At 27.0% G+C, this 18,925-nt stretch overlaps 3 protein-coding genes across 6 annotated transcripts in view; 1 reads left to right on the top strand and 2 right to left on the bottom strand.

Annotated features, from left to right (window-relative positions):
• Window positions 1–1,032: 1,032 nt before the first annotated feature.
• Window positions 1,033–3,587, bottom strand: LOC100158670 (DNA repair protein complementing XP-A cells-like). The gene is given in 6 exon segments (NM_001162573.1): window positions 1,033–1,337; window positions 1,640–1,757; window positions 1,841–2,012; window positions 2,214–2,341; window positions 2,847–2,970; window positions 3,068–3,587. Coding segments are annotated over 6 exon segments (807 nt in total). The 5' UTR covers window positions 3,178–3,587; the 3' UTR covers window positions 1,033–1,182.
• Window positions 3,588–3,845: 258 nt separating this feature from the next.
• On the top strand, window positions 3,846–13,977 carry LOC100162789 (guanine nucleotide-binding protein subunit beta-5). Of its 2 annotated transcripts, none has more exons than XM_001947385.5 (10): window positions 3,846–4,168; window positions 8,924–9,138; window positions 9,211–9,347; window positions 9,427–9,545; window positions 9,745–9,874; window positions 10,549–10,692; window positions 11,270–11,410; window positions 11,484–11,580; window positions 13,061–13,227; window positions 13,747–13,977. In XM_001947385.5, the coding sequence occupies exons 2-10, from the start codon at window positions 8,952–8,954 to the stop codon at window positions 13,756–13,758; spliced, it is 1,134 nt and encodes a 377-aa protein (XP_001947420.1). In that variant the 5' UTR covers window positions 3,846–4,168; window positions 8,924–8,951; the 3' UTR covers window positions 13,759–13,977. The 2 variants fall into 2 exon arrangements, with proteins under 2 accessions (XP_001947420.1, XP_008179609.1); XM_008181387.3 differs by having other exon boundaries at window positions 3,846–4,273.
• The window catches only part of LOC100575249 (origin recognition complex subunit 2), a 9,170-nt gene continuing 4,109 nt past the window's right edge, over window positions 13,865–18,925 (bottom strand). For 2 of the 3 annotated variants that reach the window (XM_003242117.4, XM_029486859.1), the window contains exons 4-12: window positions 17,617–17,781; window positions 15,801–15,902; window positions 15,603–15,734; window positions 15,373–15,533; window positions 15,089–15,306; window positions 14,892–15,024; window positions 14,563–14,806; window positions 14,241–14,477; window positions 13,865–14,174 (exon numbers count right to left, since the gene is read on the bottom strand). In XM_003242117.4, the coding sequence (XP_003242165.1) occupies window positions 13,975–14,174; window positions 14,241–14,477; window positions 14,563–14,806; window positions 14,892–15,024; window positions 15,089–15,306; window positions 15,373–15,533; window positions 15,603–15,734; window positions 15,801–15,902; window positions 17,617–17,781 (1,592 nt within the window). In that variant the 3' untranslated portion in view covers window positions 13,865–13,974. Of the gene's footprint in view, window positions 14,175–14,240; window positions 14,478–14,562; window positions 14,807–14,891; window positions 15,025–15,088; window positions 15,307–15,372; window positions 15,534–15,602; window positions 15,735–15,800; window positions 15,903–17,616; window positions 17,782–17,835; window positions 18,092–18,232; window positions 18,873–18,925 lie in introns of those variants that run through there. The other variant, XM_008181386.3, reaches the window with a different exon arrangement.

Here is an 18,925-nt window from a genome sequence, read left to right as displayed (position 1 = left end):
CATATATTGAGGTACTATCTTTTACACTAATACACAATAGTGAGTTTCAAAGGCTCTTAAAACTTACTCATTTATAAGTGGAAACTGCTAAAAAGAGAGGATTGTTCTATTATTACCAACTGTCTTATTTAAATATTGTTAAAAGATTTGTATTTATTAGATTATATTAGATTTGTATTTAGCACTCAATATTTTCCTCTTTAAAGAACCTTTTTGAATCATAAACATGTATAAATAACTAATAAGTAACCATTAAAATATAAATACCTAGTGAGAATTAGGTAGTTTTTACATTTTATTCGTTTCTATGGTGATAGTCAAAGCGTTCCACAAAATTGGTTAGAAAAAAAATATACCCAGCCCAAAAATATATTTATGTTAAAATCGATTATATTGGTAATAATTGTTATACTACTTATAAATTTGTTTAAAACGATAACGTTATATTCTTAAAAATGAACATTTCAAGCCTTATTTTTAGGTTAACCCATGATAAAAGTTCTATGGTCCTTCAAACTCATAGAGTAATAGAATTACTAACTTAAATTCACCACTGATCTATGTGCGTGATGCTGGTACACCATGTCCCATTAACTACACCAAACTTGTGCATATTTTTAGTATCTGGCATAAAACAAATGTACAACCTTATATTTTTTCTGCAATTGCCACACCAAATTTGGGGCCGGTTTTTTTACCGGTAAACCACTATCAACTTTTGATTTTTAAATAATTTCATCACGACTTAGTCTTGATATATTTTTTTAAATATATTAAAAGTGTTGACATTTGTATATTTTATATTGTCTACTTTAAATTTATTTAATTTGGAAAAATTAAATAAACAAATAAATTACTACATTATTCTACAGATATTATCTATTGTATACTTAAATGTGATTTGCGATGTGTGAATTTGGTCCTAACTTTAATTAAATAATACCTAAATAGCGCCATATTTTGTATTTTTCCAATTTTTCAAGAGTTAAGTTAGGATATACAGCCAGTTATAAATACTAATTTTAATGATTGTATGTTAAATGATACATTTTTTTATTATGAATATTTAGCTCATAAATATGAGGAAGCCAAAATTAAAAAATATTAATGAACAATTTACAAAAATAATAGTTATAAATAGAATTGGTAGTTTTGTAGAAGTTTATGCTATTATAATATTATTTACATTTTTTCAAAAATTTCATGAAATCCACAAGAAGTGCAAGTACGTTCATAATTATCTTCTTCTTCATTGTATATTTCTGTATCGTATTCATGTTGATGAGAAGCTTTTGTGACTTTGGTATATAAACTACTTCTAGTTGACATTCTTAATTCTGAAATAAATAACTATTATTAATGTATCAGGTATTATTAACAGTTGGGGAAGGAGTGGCCGAGTGGACTACGACGTCGGTTCGAATCCCGTACACGGGCGGCATCACTCTGGGCAGGCCACTGTTTAGATGGCGAGACCACCATCCCCCAACCTGACATGGCAGAAACCTATGGGTGCCCAAATAGAAATTCTACCAAATAGGCGTCCGAACTTAGGCCTTTGGGCGTACTACCGGAGACATAGCGCCATACGAAAAAAATAAAAAAAAAGCATTAACAGTTATGATAAATTTGTATAAACCTTTGACTTTTTTCTTAAATGTTTTTAACTTTGATGCCTTTTGTTTTTCTTGTTTTAATTCAATTTGTCGTTCAACTTCTTCTTCGGAACCCCAAACTTCTAATGCTCTTTTTTCTACCTATAAGCATGGAATATTGTTCAAATTTGTTTTTTGTTGACATGTTAGTTGTTGCTATATCAAATTTATTTCTACCCACTTACTTGAAGTAAAAGATATAATTTCATTTCACCCCATCTGGAATTGTGTGGATTTTTTCCCAGAATAAACCTAAGTGGAGGTGAACGCAAATCAATATCACAATCTTTTAATAAATATTCTTTTTTAGCTTCTGTCTTCGTAATTAGATCAAATTTTTCTTTTCCAAATTTCTCCCTGTTAAAACCAAATTATGACTACATATAATTGGGAAATAATTAACTTATACAATTTACAATGTAACTTAAATTATAATAGATTCTGTAAACATTTTCAGTGGTAATCATATAAAAGTTTTTATAGACCATAGTCCATAATATACCTACTAAATTATAATCTATTTTTTTTTAAACCTAAATTTATATGTATATTACATACTTGCATCTATCACATACAGGATGGTCAAAATTTGTCATTAAATAAGAAATACCAAATTCGTGATTACATTCAAGACATATAGGCTGTTCAGTTTTTGATAATATTGGATTTGCCATTGATGCTATTATCTAAATTAAATAAATCATACATATATTAATTAGTTTCAAAAATGCACTTGGTTTAACCTAAATAATAACTAATAATGTATCATGTATGTATACTTTATCTAAGTAAAAATAACCGTATTTGTAGGATGTAACCTACCGAGGATTTTCAAGTTTTAGATATCTGGAATTGATAAATTTTTTTTATCTCAGATTCTTATAAAATAGTTCATAAACAGTAGTTCATTGTGGGTCCAGTGGGTTACAGGCTAAATAAGTGTTGATAAAACTTTAAATTAAAAAAATATAAGCATACCTACCTTACATGTGCAAGTATATGTGTACAATGTGTACAATTACTATAAATATGTATTATATTATACTTTAATATACACATATTAATACATATTTATGTTAATAAGTGCAATAGATTTGTGTAATACATTTACAATTTAATTACATTAAATTTAAGTGACCCTAAGAAATGATCATATTAATTATTAATCCTTAACTCCATCGTTTATCATACCGGTTTCTTTTTTTCTGATAGATCATCCTCGTTAAGTAGAAATCCAGCTTCTGTGTCTACGTATGATTGACCGGCAACTGTTATTTGAAGACTTTTATCTATCTTTGATTGATGTAATATGGGTCTTCAACAAAACACGTTAATTATTAAAAGTTGGTGTATGTAACAGCTATTAATATGTATTATAGTTAAAGTATATATTTTTAAAACAAATCTCATACTTTTGGTAAGGTTGTACAGTTGATCTAGCTTTTGATTTTTCATGTCTTATTAGCAATGCTTTTTTCCTATTTTCTTCTATACGTTTCCTTTGATCGTTTGTAAGTTCCATTTTAAACGAGGATTCGAATATGAAATATTATAATTATTGTAATTCTGTTGTATACAGTGGACAGTGGTTGCTGCCAAACAATAGGTTTAGAAAACAACAGTACTGGTAATATAGCATTAAAATGAATAAAAAATAAAAAATTAGATTTTTAATTGTTATTTATTCATGATTGTGAATGACGGTTACTCCGTCGTATACTATGGACAATAACATTTACGTAGAACATAGAAAATAAATGATAATTTTATGTTCAAGTATTATTACAATATTTCGTTATAAGTTAATAATAAATAATTTTTTAATACCAAAAGAGTAAAAATGAAAATAACAAATCTGAAATAATGAAAGAACTATTTTATTTTTTAAAAGAAGTCTGAAGACGGTTACAGTATAAGTACTTAGTAGCAACTATCACAGACAAGTATACTAAATTAGTTTATTATTAGTATTAGTATTACTAATACAGTATTTTAATTCGTGGTAACATATAGGTATTTAACAACTAATAACTATCAAGAGTCAAGACATCAAGTAACTAGTGTTTTTTTTTTATTAAAAGTTGTTTATCGTTATCAGGGGCCTACCAGTTACCGTGGAATAACTGACACTATCACAAACCAATTTTCTGTACTCGAAACGGTAGATCATCTGCCGTAGATGATAAAAACGGAATTTTGTGAGAAATGCTGAAAATGTTGCTCAGCTTGGACAGTTTTTTGATAATACGAAATAAAATCATTAAAATCTGAGAAAACTCAAAATTGTCCAGCTGTGTTGCTGCCTTGTTCTATACTCGCAGGCTGGTGTTTGTACACTCCTTCTATACGGGCGGTCAAGTCGGTGATGCTTACATATTGATTATAAATTCTATATTGCCTTTGTCGTCGTTGAGAGGATTTCAGGTTCAATGATAAAAATTGTTCTTGAGTTGGTTCGGTGAAATGATTCTTTTCATTGGAGATTTTCCTGAATAGGAGATAAGTTGAACGAGGTAAGCGTTTAAAGATTCTGCCCTTTGCACTCACTCTTTCTCACACTCACTCATTCTCTCACTCTCTATCATTCTCTCTGTCTCTACTTGGATGAAACTATGACGGTACGGATCATAATATATTACATTATGTTATTATTATAAATATTTAATATCATATTATTTTTTATTTAATGCTTAAATAATATTTAGAATGGTTTTTATTTTTACAATATTATGTTTTTTGTTTAACAATTAGGAAAGAGAATATGAATTAGATAATATACTATATTTCAACTTGGTTTTATTTAATGAAAAATTGTAATTTTGTTACATCAATTATTGAGCCTAAATAGATAAAAAAAAAAAATCAAATATATTAGAATAGTTATTAGGTTATAGATAAAAAATAATATATCGTAATATTGTACAAGTACTGGTAAAAATAGTATTCATCACTTTACAAATATTATTTTACTCTAACTTAAATATGGAAATCCTTGTATTATAATTTTAAGATAACATTTATTCCCTGAGTTAAATATATTAATGTTACTGTTAAGTGATTGTTGTTTGATTAAAAACATTCAAAAAGACTGTCTAAACTACCTACCAAGAAACTACCTCTGACACAATCTATCTCTTAATTATATTTACCCGAGGAGGTTTGAGAATAACATGCCTATCCACCCAATTTAATTGAAATTTGTGATAAGTAACTGTTAATGGAAAACTTAATGAATTCCAACAACAATAATTATAATTTTTTACCTACTTTATCAAAAATTAACATTATACATTACAGTCAGTAAATGTTCAATTAACCACCCAGCTTCCAATTTATTGATTGTGTATTGCAACAGAAATTGTATCCCAAACCACTTCTCTACTTGCCTAATGATAGTATTTTTCGAGTCACAACATGTCATCATTAATATAAAATGATAGTCCTAAAGAATAATTTGTACTATGTCTTAATTTTTGTATTTGTTTATTTTACATTATTTTTAGTATGTTCAATATTATCTATCATGAATAAATTACTTTTAAACAGGCGCGGATCCAGAGGGGGGTACTATAGCACCCCCCTTGGCATGTTACTTCCTGGAAAACAAATACTCTACACAACGTGTATATTGTATTTTTCAGTAGGCTGAGGACATTTCTAAAAATATTTAGTACTAAAGTACTAAAAAAAAAATTCATAGGTAGTTTTTCCCTAACGCTGAAAGGCTAGAAACGCTGCACTAAACAATTTATTGAGGAACAAATTCACTCTAGCTACCTAAAATTATTTTTTAATTATTTTTTTTCTTGAAACATACGTATTTCAACAAGTCAAGAACAAAGGTGAAAATATTAATTGGCGGAAATCATTATTTTGGAAGTATTATATCCTTCCACAGTTTGCAATTTTTCGTTTATATGCATGCGCACAACCCTGTACATTAGGTACTGCCGCTCGCAGGACCTAAAACAAATTTTGATTTTTTTAACGTATCTATGTAGTTAAGCATGCAAAAACGATTGTGAAGTCAGAATTTTGCAGTCAGACTTAGTTATACCTAATAATTTAAATTTATAGTATTTTGATATACATCTGACGGCGGCATGGTTACTTGTTCGCTGTCGTCACTCAGACAATTAAAATTGAAAATATCCCTTAACTTATTATGTAAAACCACCATGAATGACTTCAAATAGCTAAAACTTCAGAACTAAGTTCGATCGGAAAATTCTGACTTCACTATCGTTTTCAGCATGCTTAAATCAAACAAATTGAAAAAAGGATGTCCAGTGAAACATAAATATACTACTGATTTCACTCTCTTTTTTAACTTGTTAAAATACGTAAAAAAAAAATTCAAAATTCTTTATAAGTCCAGTGACAGTAAAGTACGGTGTTGTGCGTATGCATGTAAATATACAAAATCCCTAACTTTGGAAGAATGTAACATACAAAATAATGATTTCCACAATTTATTTTTGCACCATCGTTTTTACCTTGTTGAAATACATGTTTCAAAAAAAAAAAAAAAATGTAGGGCTAAAGTGAATTTATGCCATATTAAATAGTATTGTTTTTAAAGTTGAAATATTAGGCACATTCATTTTGAGGACAAAAAAAAAGTCTTCCATCAGTATATATGGAGTATACATAATACCCGATATGAGACCTTAATATTTAGTACCCCCATAAAAAAATCCTATATCCGCCACTGCTTTTAAATATATAAACATCAGTAAATATATTATGTATTTATATTTTATATAGTATTTAGTATTTTAGTTATAATGTAAATTGCAGAAAATCTTCATTTACATATTATCATTTAACATATAGTATAACAACAACAGATGCATGCAATTTTAAATTACAAATTTAAAATTTTTTGGTTTGTTTATTCATATTAGATCATAATATCCAAATCAGAAGGTATTGTTCGTATTATTTGTTGACATTAAAACATTTATAGAAGAAAATGCCACTTTTATTTAAATGTTTTTATAAAGAATAAACCTTTAACTCACTTATTCGATAATTATCACTTTAAATTGTAAAAGCTCATAGAAAAATTGTGATTGTTATTGAAAATGAGTTTAAAAAAAAAGAATTGTGGCTTCCTTCTATATTTTTAAACATCAATTTAATAAAAACCCAAATGTAGTTCCTTTATATCCTGACATTGGTACCATTTCAAATTTATACTTTGTATGAAAAGAAGGATAAACAGACGTTTCGTCTCCGTAAAAAAAACCAGTCCATGGACTTTTCGTCCCAGTCAATTATTAAGATAGGAAATTAGGCCCAGGGAAATCATAGGACTAAATTTGACTGATAAATATTATAATATTGTAGGCAATGAATTTAAATTGAATTAATAATAATTATACTGACATTTTATAATTTTGGAAAAAGAACGAGTGATTTTAATGTAAATAATTTTAACATAGTATTGACATTTTAAATTTAAAATAAAATGTGACTCAAATAATATCAAAACATAAATAATAATTTATTTATTTGTTTATATAGTTGGGCCCGGCCCCCCACGAAAACCTGTTCAGGCAATACCACTGTTTACAATTAACCTAGTGTACACAGCAAAATTGTTTTGTAGATAAGCTAAATATTATGTTTGTAATATGGTTGTATTGTCCTATGTCTTACCTCATGAAGGCATGAGTAATAAATAATTCTAATGATTTAATTATTTTGAACTGCTATTTCATCAATTTTTGTGATATGTGTCGTTAACCAAAACAACTCAATCTTAAAAACCTTTACATAGTAGGTACTACATACTTTCTTTAGGTATTTCATAGAATTCAATAAATTAGTTTATAAATTAAGAAAAAAAATTTTATATTAAATAGGTAAATCTACTAATTCGCCTGCATGCTCCTCCCTTCACCCCTCTCCAACCACTTAAATCTTTAATTGTTATTATTCAAATTCAGAATTCTAGTATTTGGATTTTTTAAGTGTAATATCTAAAGACCATATTTTCAAATGGTAATTTTGATTTTTATACATTTATAGAGAATATTTTAGTAAAAAATTATTTTTTTACCGTTCATTGTTGGTCAGATGATTTTTTTGATATAATAGATTAAATAGCTTTATATTGTATAATAGATTAAATACCTAGTAGCGTCTGAGTTATTTAATTATATATCCTAATAAATGTACCTATCCTATTCATCATAAGTCTCAGGTTTCAGGAGCCCATTTTCCAATAATATATTTTAAAAATAGGGCTTTTTGTGTACATTTTCGAAATAGGTCATTTAATTTCACATTAATTAGTAATTATTGACGTAGAAAAAAGTGCGAAATTAATCTTTTTTTCATTTGGTGGAAAAGGGGCCACTAAGCTTATAATTAGGAGGGGGAACCCCCATAAAATCAAAATATTAATGAGGTTGACAGTAGAAACGTTTCTACATATTTTCTAAAAATAATATAAAATTGTTTTTAATTATAAATCATAATGTACATTCTATATCATTTTATGGAAGTTGACTGCGGCCCATAATTCAATATTATGCTGTATCTTCTGTCCCGTGCGCATGCTTGTGCTATTCATATACCTTTACAAAAAAATAAAATATATGTAATATTTAATCAGGGTACACAAACAGTTTTATAAATTATAAAATATTAGAAGATAAATATTAATTACTACAAGTGTCAATTTATCATAGTTCTTACTCCTTACACCATATTAACTTCTAAACCTATTGTCATGGACTTATTATTTTATACCAAATCTTAGGTTCATACGATTGACAATTTACATTAAAAAGTAGTCATCATTTAAAATAATATGTTTGTGTTGTCACGGGATACTCTATGAAATTATGTACAAAATTTAAACATATGAAATTATAAACCTTAAATCCTTAAGAATACTCAAGTATACTTAAAAATTTCAAAAACCTAAATTTTTATTAAATTCATTATTTAGCGGGAAAATTGAGTTATGTATGATTGAAATCACTTTGTAATTTGTATATTATTATCTTTATTATTTTTTTAAACTAACCTAACAATATATTTCAAGAATAAATATTCTTAACTTTATTGTATATAGTAGCATTTTCATAAATATATAAATAATAATGTATAGCTTGTACCAATTATTGTTTGCTTAGTAATTATGGACTATGGTTAAATATTAATATAATGTACATATTTTTACTAGTTTAAAAGTTAATAGTTATAAAATATTAGAACAATTATTATTTTAATATATTTAATGATCTTTACAGAACATAAACAATTCAACAATTTTGCTTAATGAAAGACTGTAAGTCGTATTCAGTAGCACCACCACTGGCAGATATTGCATTGAGAAACATTTGGAATTTGGACATGGCATTAGACGTAAATACTCGAACTGAAACAGTTGAATTATTAAGTCGTGAAGCTGACTGCCTAAAACACAAGCTTGAAGAAGAAAGAAAAAAACTTAACGATGTGACATGTACTTAATTTGCTATTAAAATTATAATATTTGTTTGCTATGTTAAATTGTTATTGATGACTTATATTATAGTGGCAAATGTTGCGGAACGATTAGAGGAAGTTACATTTCTAAATATAAAACCTAGACGTTTGTTAAAAGGAAACCAAGCTAAAATGTTATGTTGTGATTGGTCTCCGGATAAACGGCATATTGTTTCATCTTCACAGGTACATAATATATATTTATAAACGTGCAAAAGTTTTTAATAAAATATGCTTGCTTGGTGTCGGTGCATACAAATGCTAGGATGGTAAATTACTAATTTGGGATGCATTTACATCTGCAAAAGAACAAACTGTTACAATGCCAACTACTTGGGTGATGGCATGTGCCTATTCGCCATCAGGCAACTTGGTTGCATGCGGGTAAGATGTATAGGGTAGATCATTGATTTTTGTAATGTATTTTATTTTAAATAATAATGGGAAAACTCCACATCAATTATGGCTGGTTATTATTATTATTAATAAATTATTACTTCTTAATTTAATGTAGACATTTAGATTAAATATCAAAACACAAATAATTTTAATTAATAAAAAAATTCATTTTTTGTATTTTAAGTGGTTTGGATAACAAAGTAACAGTGTTCAATATATCCAATCCTGAAGAAGATCCATCTGCTAAAAAGAAAACTGTTGGTACACATACAAATTTCATGTCATGTTGCTTATTTCCAAATTCAGATCAACAGGTAGTATATAGTTTTTATGGAAAACGGAAAAAAAGTCTCGGGAGGAAAAAGAGTTCATAAGACTGATGAAATAATATACAATTTGGAACATTTTAATTAAAACTTATATAATCACTCTGTATGAATAGTAATCGAAAAAAAAATGTTTTATTAATTATTATGAATGTATGATATTATGTTAATTTTGTATGAAAAATATGCTAATAAAAATGTATAATCTTCTATAATTCACATTTTATACCTAACATATGTTAGTTTGGTGTGGAAAATCTTAGATAAAATGATGATAAAGTCACTAGTATATACCAGCTATTATATAGTTCAATTGTATAGTATAGTACAGAACCACAAGGGTAGACAAAAAAAGAAAAACAATAATTTTTGGTTTTTACCTACAGCTTATACATATATTATTATAGGTGTCAGAGCGTGATATAATCAAATAAAATATGATCTTATAGTATTATTATTTTTTTTTATTACAGCGTGTAAAGTATATAGTATAGTGCAGGAGGTGTGACAGATATTAAATATAAGGCATTGATTTTTCAGTTTTTTTGTTTTTTAGTTCCCCCCAAGTCTTTTTTCCTATCATCGTTTTTTACTAGTGTTAACAATACATTTAATATTATATTAGCATACATTTTTATGTTATATTCTATTTTTTTTTTAAGATTTTGACTGGTAGTGGAGATGCTACTGCTGCACTTTGGGATGTTGAGTCAGGTCAAATGTTACAATCTTTCCACGGCCATACAGGTGACATAATGTCCATTGATTTGTCGCCATCAGAAATTGGCAATACTTTTATATCAGGTGTAAGTTATTATCACAGATTATATAAAACTGTATATATGTTATATAATCTGTGTTATTATTTTAATTTTCCATTTAAAATAGTTTTTCTTTGATGCAATGATTAAGAAGTTAGCTAAGAAACCGTATGGTACAATCAGCGTGTATCACCAACCTAAGTATCATGAGTATTGAGAAACATATTCGACTGATGAAATTGACACAAAAGAAATATTGAATAATATATTTTCTGACATAGACATCTTTGAGCGATATAAAATAATTGTAGCACCCATATAAATTAACTCTTTGTGTGCCACTATATATTATGTAGCATACACATTGTACTACACAAATATATAACCCATGGTGAATAATAATCTCAACAATAAAACACTTATATAAAGTAAAATATGCATAAAAATGTCTTATGAACTATTAGTAAAATGAAATAATATTGTTTTTACCACAAAGCTGTTTTGAATAATTAATAGAAAACATTCTAACTAAGTCTCTAGACCTAATCATAATATATGTTAATAGTTTTTATTTTTTTTACTTGAAAATATTTATTTTAAATTAATCATTTCTTTTTCTTAGAGTTGTGACAAAATGTTACTATTGTGGGATATGAGAACTGGTCAAAGTGTTCAATCATTTGAAGGTCATCTTTCTGACATAAATAGTGTTAAATATCATCCAAGTGGAGATGCTGTAGCATCTGGATCGGATGATTCTACAGTAATAAGAACCATTATTTTTTTTTATTATTATTGTCTAATCGTTAGACTCTAATGTATTCTTAATTTATTAGTGTCGAATGTATGACTTAAGAGCAGACAAAGAAGTTGCTGTATATTCAAAAGAAAGTATTTTGTTTGGAGTTAATTCTATAGACTTTTCAGTCAGTGGTAAGTTTTATTTGAACTAAGTAGCAATTACACAATATTAATTATGTACATATTATAAAATAAGACTTGTCAACAAGTGTCCGATTATGAATAGTGTCTTACATTAATGGTACCACACATTGTACAATATATCACAAATGTTTATAATGATTTCCTAATTCATTATATAAAATATATTTTTCATAAATTTAAGAAATTTAATTAATTAATTAATCTTTCTTCTACCATATAAACGTGAAACTACTTGTATACTTATATACTTTGGAACAGCCAATCTCAGAAACAACGCGGCTGATTTGTTCTGTTCGTAATTATCAGGATAAGATTTTTTTGAAAGAAAATTTTAGGAAAATCCATCGGTAAAGTAGGAAATTTGGAAGGCGAAAACAATAAAGTGGCCCCTCTGTCATAATATATTTTTGTTTATAGTTAAAGTTGCTAATTAATTTCAGAAAAAAAATATTTTTAAATGACCTTTTTATTTTTTTACTTAACGACTTCAACCTTCTCGCGCGTTTATAATATTGTTTAGAAAAAACAAATATCAATATAAAGAAATTAAATCAAAATCAAAACTTTTCATTTAAAGCCCTATACTATTCAGTATTCTCTAATCAGTTCTAAGTTCCAAGATTTGGATTTGATACATTTAAAAAATATCATTTAAAATAATATATATCCAAATGTACACAAGTAATTGCAGATAATTTATTGAACTTTTTTTACAATATTGTAACTAACATTACATTAATAATGAAAATATAAATATAAACTACCAATTGTTCAACGTTAAATTGTTATAACTTATAAAACATTTTTGCTAAAAAAAAAAAACATTACTGCCAGAAAATGCAGATCTTAAGCACCCTCAGTTTTTTTTTATTGAAATTGTGTCTATATTATAATATATGCTTATATTCACCATAAAAAAAGTTTGGGCTTTTCGAACACTTTGTAATATATTTTTATTTATTGTAAGGTTGCTATTGGTTATGATTGAATATAATTTTAGACCTGTAGGTATATTATATTTGGTCAAAACCACATAACTTAGTAAAAATGGAATTCCCAACACTAACTTTTTGACCTTCGCACCGGGAAGGCGGGAACTAACACATGTAGATCATAAACAATGAGTCAATAAAACAGTGATTAAGTTTGTACTACGTACCTCGCTGGGCCTGAAAATATACTGATGGCATAATCGCAAGCGTGTCTCACGGGCAATGCCAGCGAGATGGCTATAATATAATCGAACATGTCCTGACTGACTCACAAACTTATCATCATAGAGCCTAACTAATGATAGCTTGATGCTTGCAATTTTCACGGTACCTATTATATTATATGAATCTCATAAGTCTAAGATATTATAGATTGGAATGGGGAGGTGTGTATGGTGATACGCAAATATTTTACACTTGGACAAAGCCAGATATTTCAGCTAGTATTAATATAATACTTATATTATGTTTTTTAGGTAGAATATTATTTGGAGGCTATACAGATTATACAATAAATGCTTGGGATAGCTTAAAATGTGAAAGAGTGAGTTTGTTATATGGACATGAAAATCGAGTTACAAGTATAAAACTTTCACCTGATGGAACAGCATTAGCTTCTGCCAGTTGGGATGCTTCTTTACGTGTATGTATATTGACTGATTAAATAATTCAGGAGTTTATAACTTAAATTTTTATAAAAACATATTGATACATACTGAATTGCTAAACTATTTTTTATTATTCAAATTGTGAAACTTTATCCAATACAAGTCTTATCAAATTCCAATGAACATTATCAAACAGATTTTAAAATCTTAAGTTCCGTTATGTATCTAACTAGTGCCATTCAGAGAGCGCTACTCATTGGCACATCCAAATGAACGAGCTCCGCGTTTTTGTACCCAAATTTCTCCCACTCTACCCTATAGCAATGACGGTGGCGGCGGCTAGCGTACAGGCAGATTTAGTGGTGGGAATGCGCGAGATCGGACGAGTTTTGGGTGCCAACCAGTAGCGCTCTCTCAATGGCACGAGTATAGAATTTTTTTTTAAAAATGTGATATAAATTAATACTTTGAAATAACCATGCTTTGTGTTCATATAAACATGTGATTAACTAATATAAAATATATTAAATATATGAACAACTTTTTTGTTATAGGTATGGGCATAAGTTATGAAAATTCAAAATTTTTGAATGTAGATCTAGTCAGTAATATGTTCCGTACAATAATATGAGTTAATGTTCACAAATAAAAATTATGTAATCATAGAATAGTTAAATAAATAAAAATACATTTTTATTGTATGTTGTATATTATATTATTTTAAATATTAAAAAAAATTATTCTATTTGGAATTTTAAAACAAAATATACCAAACATAGAATTTATTCATCGTCTTCTTCATTTTGCTTATAAAACTGAGCAAGTATATCCACATCTACAGGAACATAGAGCACATCAGCATCACGTTTCCATTTTACCAATTCATGATCAACAAATTCAGTTAACTGACTTCTCAAAGCTAGATCTGTACTAGCTAGAAACCGTTGACGGCACCAATGATATAAGGTTGAGAATGGAACTCCTACATTGAAATATAATATACACATATAAATTATTTTATAATAAATATAAGAATAATATAAATTACCTCCATATTTTTTATCATTTTTATTTTCTATTCGATTTTTAATCAGTAATAATAAGATACTTTTAGCATTGGATGGAAGTGATTTGAAAACATTATTCAATCCTGATAATGAATGTTGTGTTCCAATGTTTTTTACCATTAAGGATTGTATAAAATTAGTTTCAACCGTATATGGTAAAAAATTGGTACAGTCCATCCAAATAAAATTGTAATCCCCAAGTTTTGTATTATCAAACACTGAAAAATGTTTAATATAGTTTAATAAAGTTTAATATACCATAAAGATTTAGGTATTAGCAAATTCAAACAGATCAACACTAACTTAAAGCAGAATTTACTCTATCCATAGATGCTATTAAGTGTACTTTTTTTAATGAACAAATCCTCGAAATTACATGCTGTGCTTTGTAGTTTTGCAATTCAACACCATCCAAATTGTTAATAAGAATATAAATATGTTCAGAAGTCTTTAATTTTAGTTTTTCTTCAATTTGCTGGATCGCGAGTTCAGAACTTCCTGGACAACTCTCAAGATCTAATAAATCAATTGTTATAGATTCAAGTATCTACAAAATAATATGAAACAAAATATTTTAAAATAAAAGATGTAAATAATAAAAAAATTTATTATAAAATGAATAAAATTAGTACTTCTTTCATTGTCAGTCCTGGAAAAAATCCATTAATCACCAATACAGATTCTTCCGCTAATACAGACATTCGAAAATCATTAATAATTTGTCTTTTTGAACCAAGTCCGTAAAGAAGTAAATTAAATCCTTCCCTAAACAGTCAAAATACTGAATGACACAATAATTTGAATACAAAGAATAATAGTAATTAATTACTTTAGCAAAGACATCCAATATGGAAAATTTGACACAATATCTGTGTACATTGACTTTAACTTTTTATCATGTTTAGTATAAGAATTTCCTGATAGTTCATCGACCTGTTCTTTGTCTAAAACGGGGTTTTTCAATAGTTTCAATGTATTGTCTGATGTCTTAGACTTTTTCACAGATTTAGCAGATTTGGATAGAAAATATTCATCTGATTTATATATCTAGAAAATATATTATAAAATAAAAACATAAATATGTAATTTTACAATTTAAAAAAAAATGCTTACAAAAGGAACTTCTTTCTTTCTAGTAGATCTTCTTAATGAAACCTCTGGCTGAATAGTTTTAAGATTAGTATGAATACTAGAATCACTGTCACTTTCATCACTGTCACTGTAATCTGAATCGTTAAATTCATTAAGTTGTTCAAATTTTTGATGCGCTATTCCTGAAAAGGATAAATTAATATTTTGTTGACCATTATTTTAGTTTATGTATAGTTCAATCAAGTATTAACCTTTTGCAATCTGTTTCCGAACAGTTCTTGGTGTTTTTGTTGATATGTGTTCAAAACTATTCATAGAATGTAATTTTTTTAATTTTTTAGGTGTTTCATAACCAAATTTGCTATCAGTTACTTTTGGAGAGTCTGTAACATTTGAATAATTCGTTATAAATAATTTATGTAAACATAATTTTATATTCTATTTATCACCATTGTCTGATACTTCATTTTTAACTTTGGATAAAACTGATGATCTAGTTGTTTTTTTATAAGGATTTTTTGATTTAACTTCACTTTCATCATCAGAGAAACCTAAAACCAAAATGGTAAAGTGTGTATTAACCAGTGAGTCACTGTAATGGATGAGTTAAATTTGAATTTAATGTTATAGTAATCCTTTGTTATCCTCGGCGGTTAGGTTACAGGAAAGTTGCATTGATAACGAGACCATAAAACAATGTTTTAAAGGTTAGGTTTTATTTTTTTAATTTTAAAAATATATTACATACATATTGTTTGTGGCATAATAGGGGGACTTTCCATAACAATGCGTTTTATTGTATTCTTATTTTTTTCACTAGTGTCAAAACTATATTTATACCTTTTTTTTTCTGTTTTTCTGGACTTGAAAATTACTAAGAATTTTGTACTTTTTATACCCCAAAGTACCAACTACTTATTTCCAGAAAATATATTTAAGTTTAATATCGAATTATCAATGTTTTTTTCTACTGAAAAAAGTGTTCATACAGACACAAAACAAGACATATACTATTATATAATCAACAATACATTTATCACTTCGCTCAGAATCTAAAATTAGAACTTTATATTTTGGCACTATTTGTGAAATTTAATGGCAATTAAAATTCATGAAAGTATAACCAGTAACCACTGGTTTTTTGAGTAAAAAAACATGACAATTTAATACAATCATCATAAGTTTTTCATTACTCAATCAAAAAATTTAGAAATAGCAGGCTTAATTTTTTTTTTAATTTTAAAATTTGTAGGAAATTCATCAAAATCCGGTTTTAACATTTTAGAATTTCAGCGATGAATGTACCTATTTATTAATTTTACTGAGATTTTCTTTTGTCTGTGCTACATGTTTTAATTGTTTTATAGTAGAAAAAAATCATTTGATTGTTATTTATCAACTTTGAGGGTGATTTTCTTTCTGGAAGCAAGTTTTATCAAGTAGGAGATTTTTCGAAAATTCTCAGCACTTCAAAATAATTGGGGGAAAAAAAAATGAGCTACCTAGTCTAAGCAACCTTAGTTTTTGACAAAAATACATTTTTTTTTTAATTTCAAAAATAAATTAACGCAGAGCATTTCAACAAATACTCATATAGCTAACTAAACAATAAATAAAGACAGTCTTTACTCAATTTTTAGTAGCCTTTTTGTGATATTAATAGATAGTATTAGATATTGTTTTCGGTTACGTATGATGAAATGTAAAAATGATTCAACATTTCAACATTTTACGACAATCATTCAATTTTAAATTTAAATAGGTAAAGCTAATTCTAATTAATTTAATGTCTCATAATTTTTTTTATAGAAACAGTGAATCTTAAATTGTCTTTTTTTAACGAAATTGACTATTTATCTAAAATAATGATTTTATAACATGTTTTAATTGTTTTATGTTTACCTTATTATTAATTTAATTACATAAATAAAGAAGGATTGCCTTTTTCTATATTCTGACCATTTTAAATTATTATTTGTAACTTTAAATTGTAAGTGTATCAAAAGACTGATTTTATTGTATACAATATATTCAATTCAAAATTTACCCCCCCCCCCTCCCTCTACAATAAAGATTCTGGGACTGTGCCTGATTATATCTATAATATATTATATTATGCATTTTTAATATAATCATGATTATTGATTACATTATTTTTGTTTGAACCTATTGCTTACACTAAATTACAAGTAATTTATGTTTTATGGTTTCAGTAGTATAATAAATAATAATATGTAACAAGCCTTAATAATTATAATAATTTACCTTCAATAGGAATTTTAACCATTCTTCGATCATCTTTTTTATGATATTGGAGATTTTTGCTATCTTGTGAAGTTATGTTTTTTTTTATACATGATGGAGTTTTATTTTGTTTGGACTGAAAACTAAACATACGTTCGCCGGGTACATCTCCATCTTCAAATAAAGCTATAAACAATAATATTTTGTAACATTTGATCGCTATTGGGTAGTAGGTATTACCTTTTAAGCGGGGGCCAATTTAGGTATATTCGGTGAAATGGGGGTCCCACATAAATAAACAAGATAATACATCTTTTGATTATTAAAAAATTCTTCATTTTTAAATTCGTAAAAAATTATAACACCTAGGTATATTCTCTACTAAAACCTTGTGTACCATTTTGTGATGTGTAAAAATTCACTTTTCTTTGAATTTGTACAACGTCCGAACATAATAATTATGGTTAGATATTACTAGGGCTCCAAATTATATGCACTAAAAACGTACAAAATATGCATGCATTTATGCACCGATTATTGTCCAAATATGCACTTAAAATATGCAAAAATTTAAAATAAGCAAACAAAAATGCATTTAAACAAATAATTAAATTAAGAGCATTAAAAATATGTTTACCCAGTTGTAATGGTTGTATTATATTGGACGATTTTTATCCATATTTTTTGTTTTGAAACGAAATCACAGATTTTGGCAATGATATGGTCGTTCATATACATCGAATAGTTTTTTCTTAAAATTGACTCGTCCGCCCGGAATAGTTCGAAAAAACCAACGACAAATAGTAAAACAAATGGGTATGAAACACTTAGGTATTCGTAAAATAAAGAAATTTTAAAACCATCTATAAGCAACAAAAAGCTCTAATTATTACTGATATATTTTAGGCAAATAATAAATAATTTGTACTAGACTGTTATATTAGTATGACTTTTATTATATAATTCCCAACTCACATGTCTATTTTTAGAAATGCATTTGATAATTTTGCTATGAGCAATCCATGTACGATGATTGCAGACAGCAGAAAAACATTTAATATCTATATTCTAGAATCTAGAACACCGTTTAATTATTTGAACACATACAATAGGTGCAATAATATCCATTATTCTTTTTATAAAAATATTATTTTAAATAGAAAAATATATTTCCATATTGTATAAATTTTTAAGAGGACGGTACACATTTGTTGTCTTAGTCTTACAAGTGTGGGCTAAAATGCACTTTACCACGCACCTCACGAATTTTGATTTTTTTTTTTTAAAAAAAGACGTGTTTTTCAATGCTGATTTCGAAACTGTTTGAATT

Source organism: Acyrthosiphon pisum, chromosome A1 (genome assembly GCF_005508785.2).
Source record: "Acyrthosiphon pisum isolate AL4f chromosome A1, pea_aphid_22Mar2018_4r6ur, whole genome shotgun sequence".
NCBI lineage: Eukaryota > Metazoa > Arthropoda > Insecta > Hemiptera > Aphididae > Acyrthosiphon > Acyrthosiphon pisum.
This window is presented reverse-complemented; position numbering and strand designations above follow the sequence as displayed.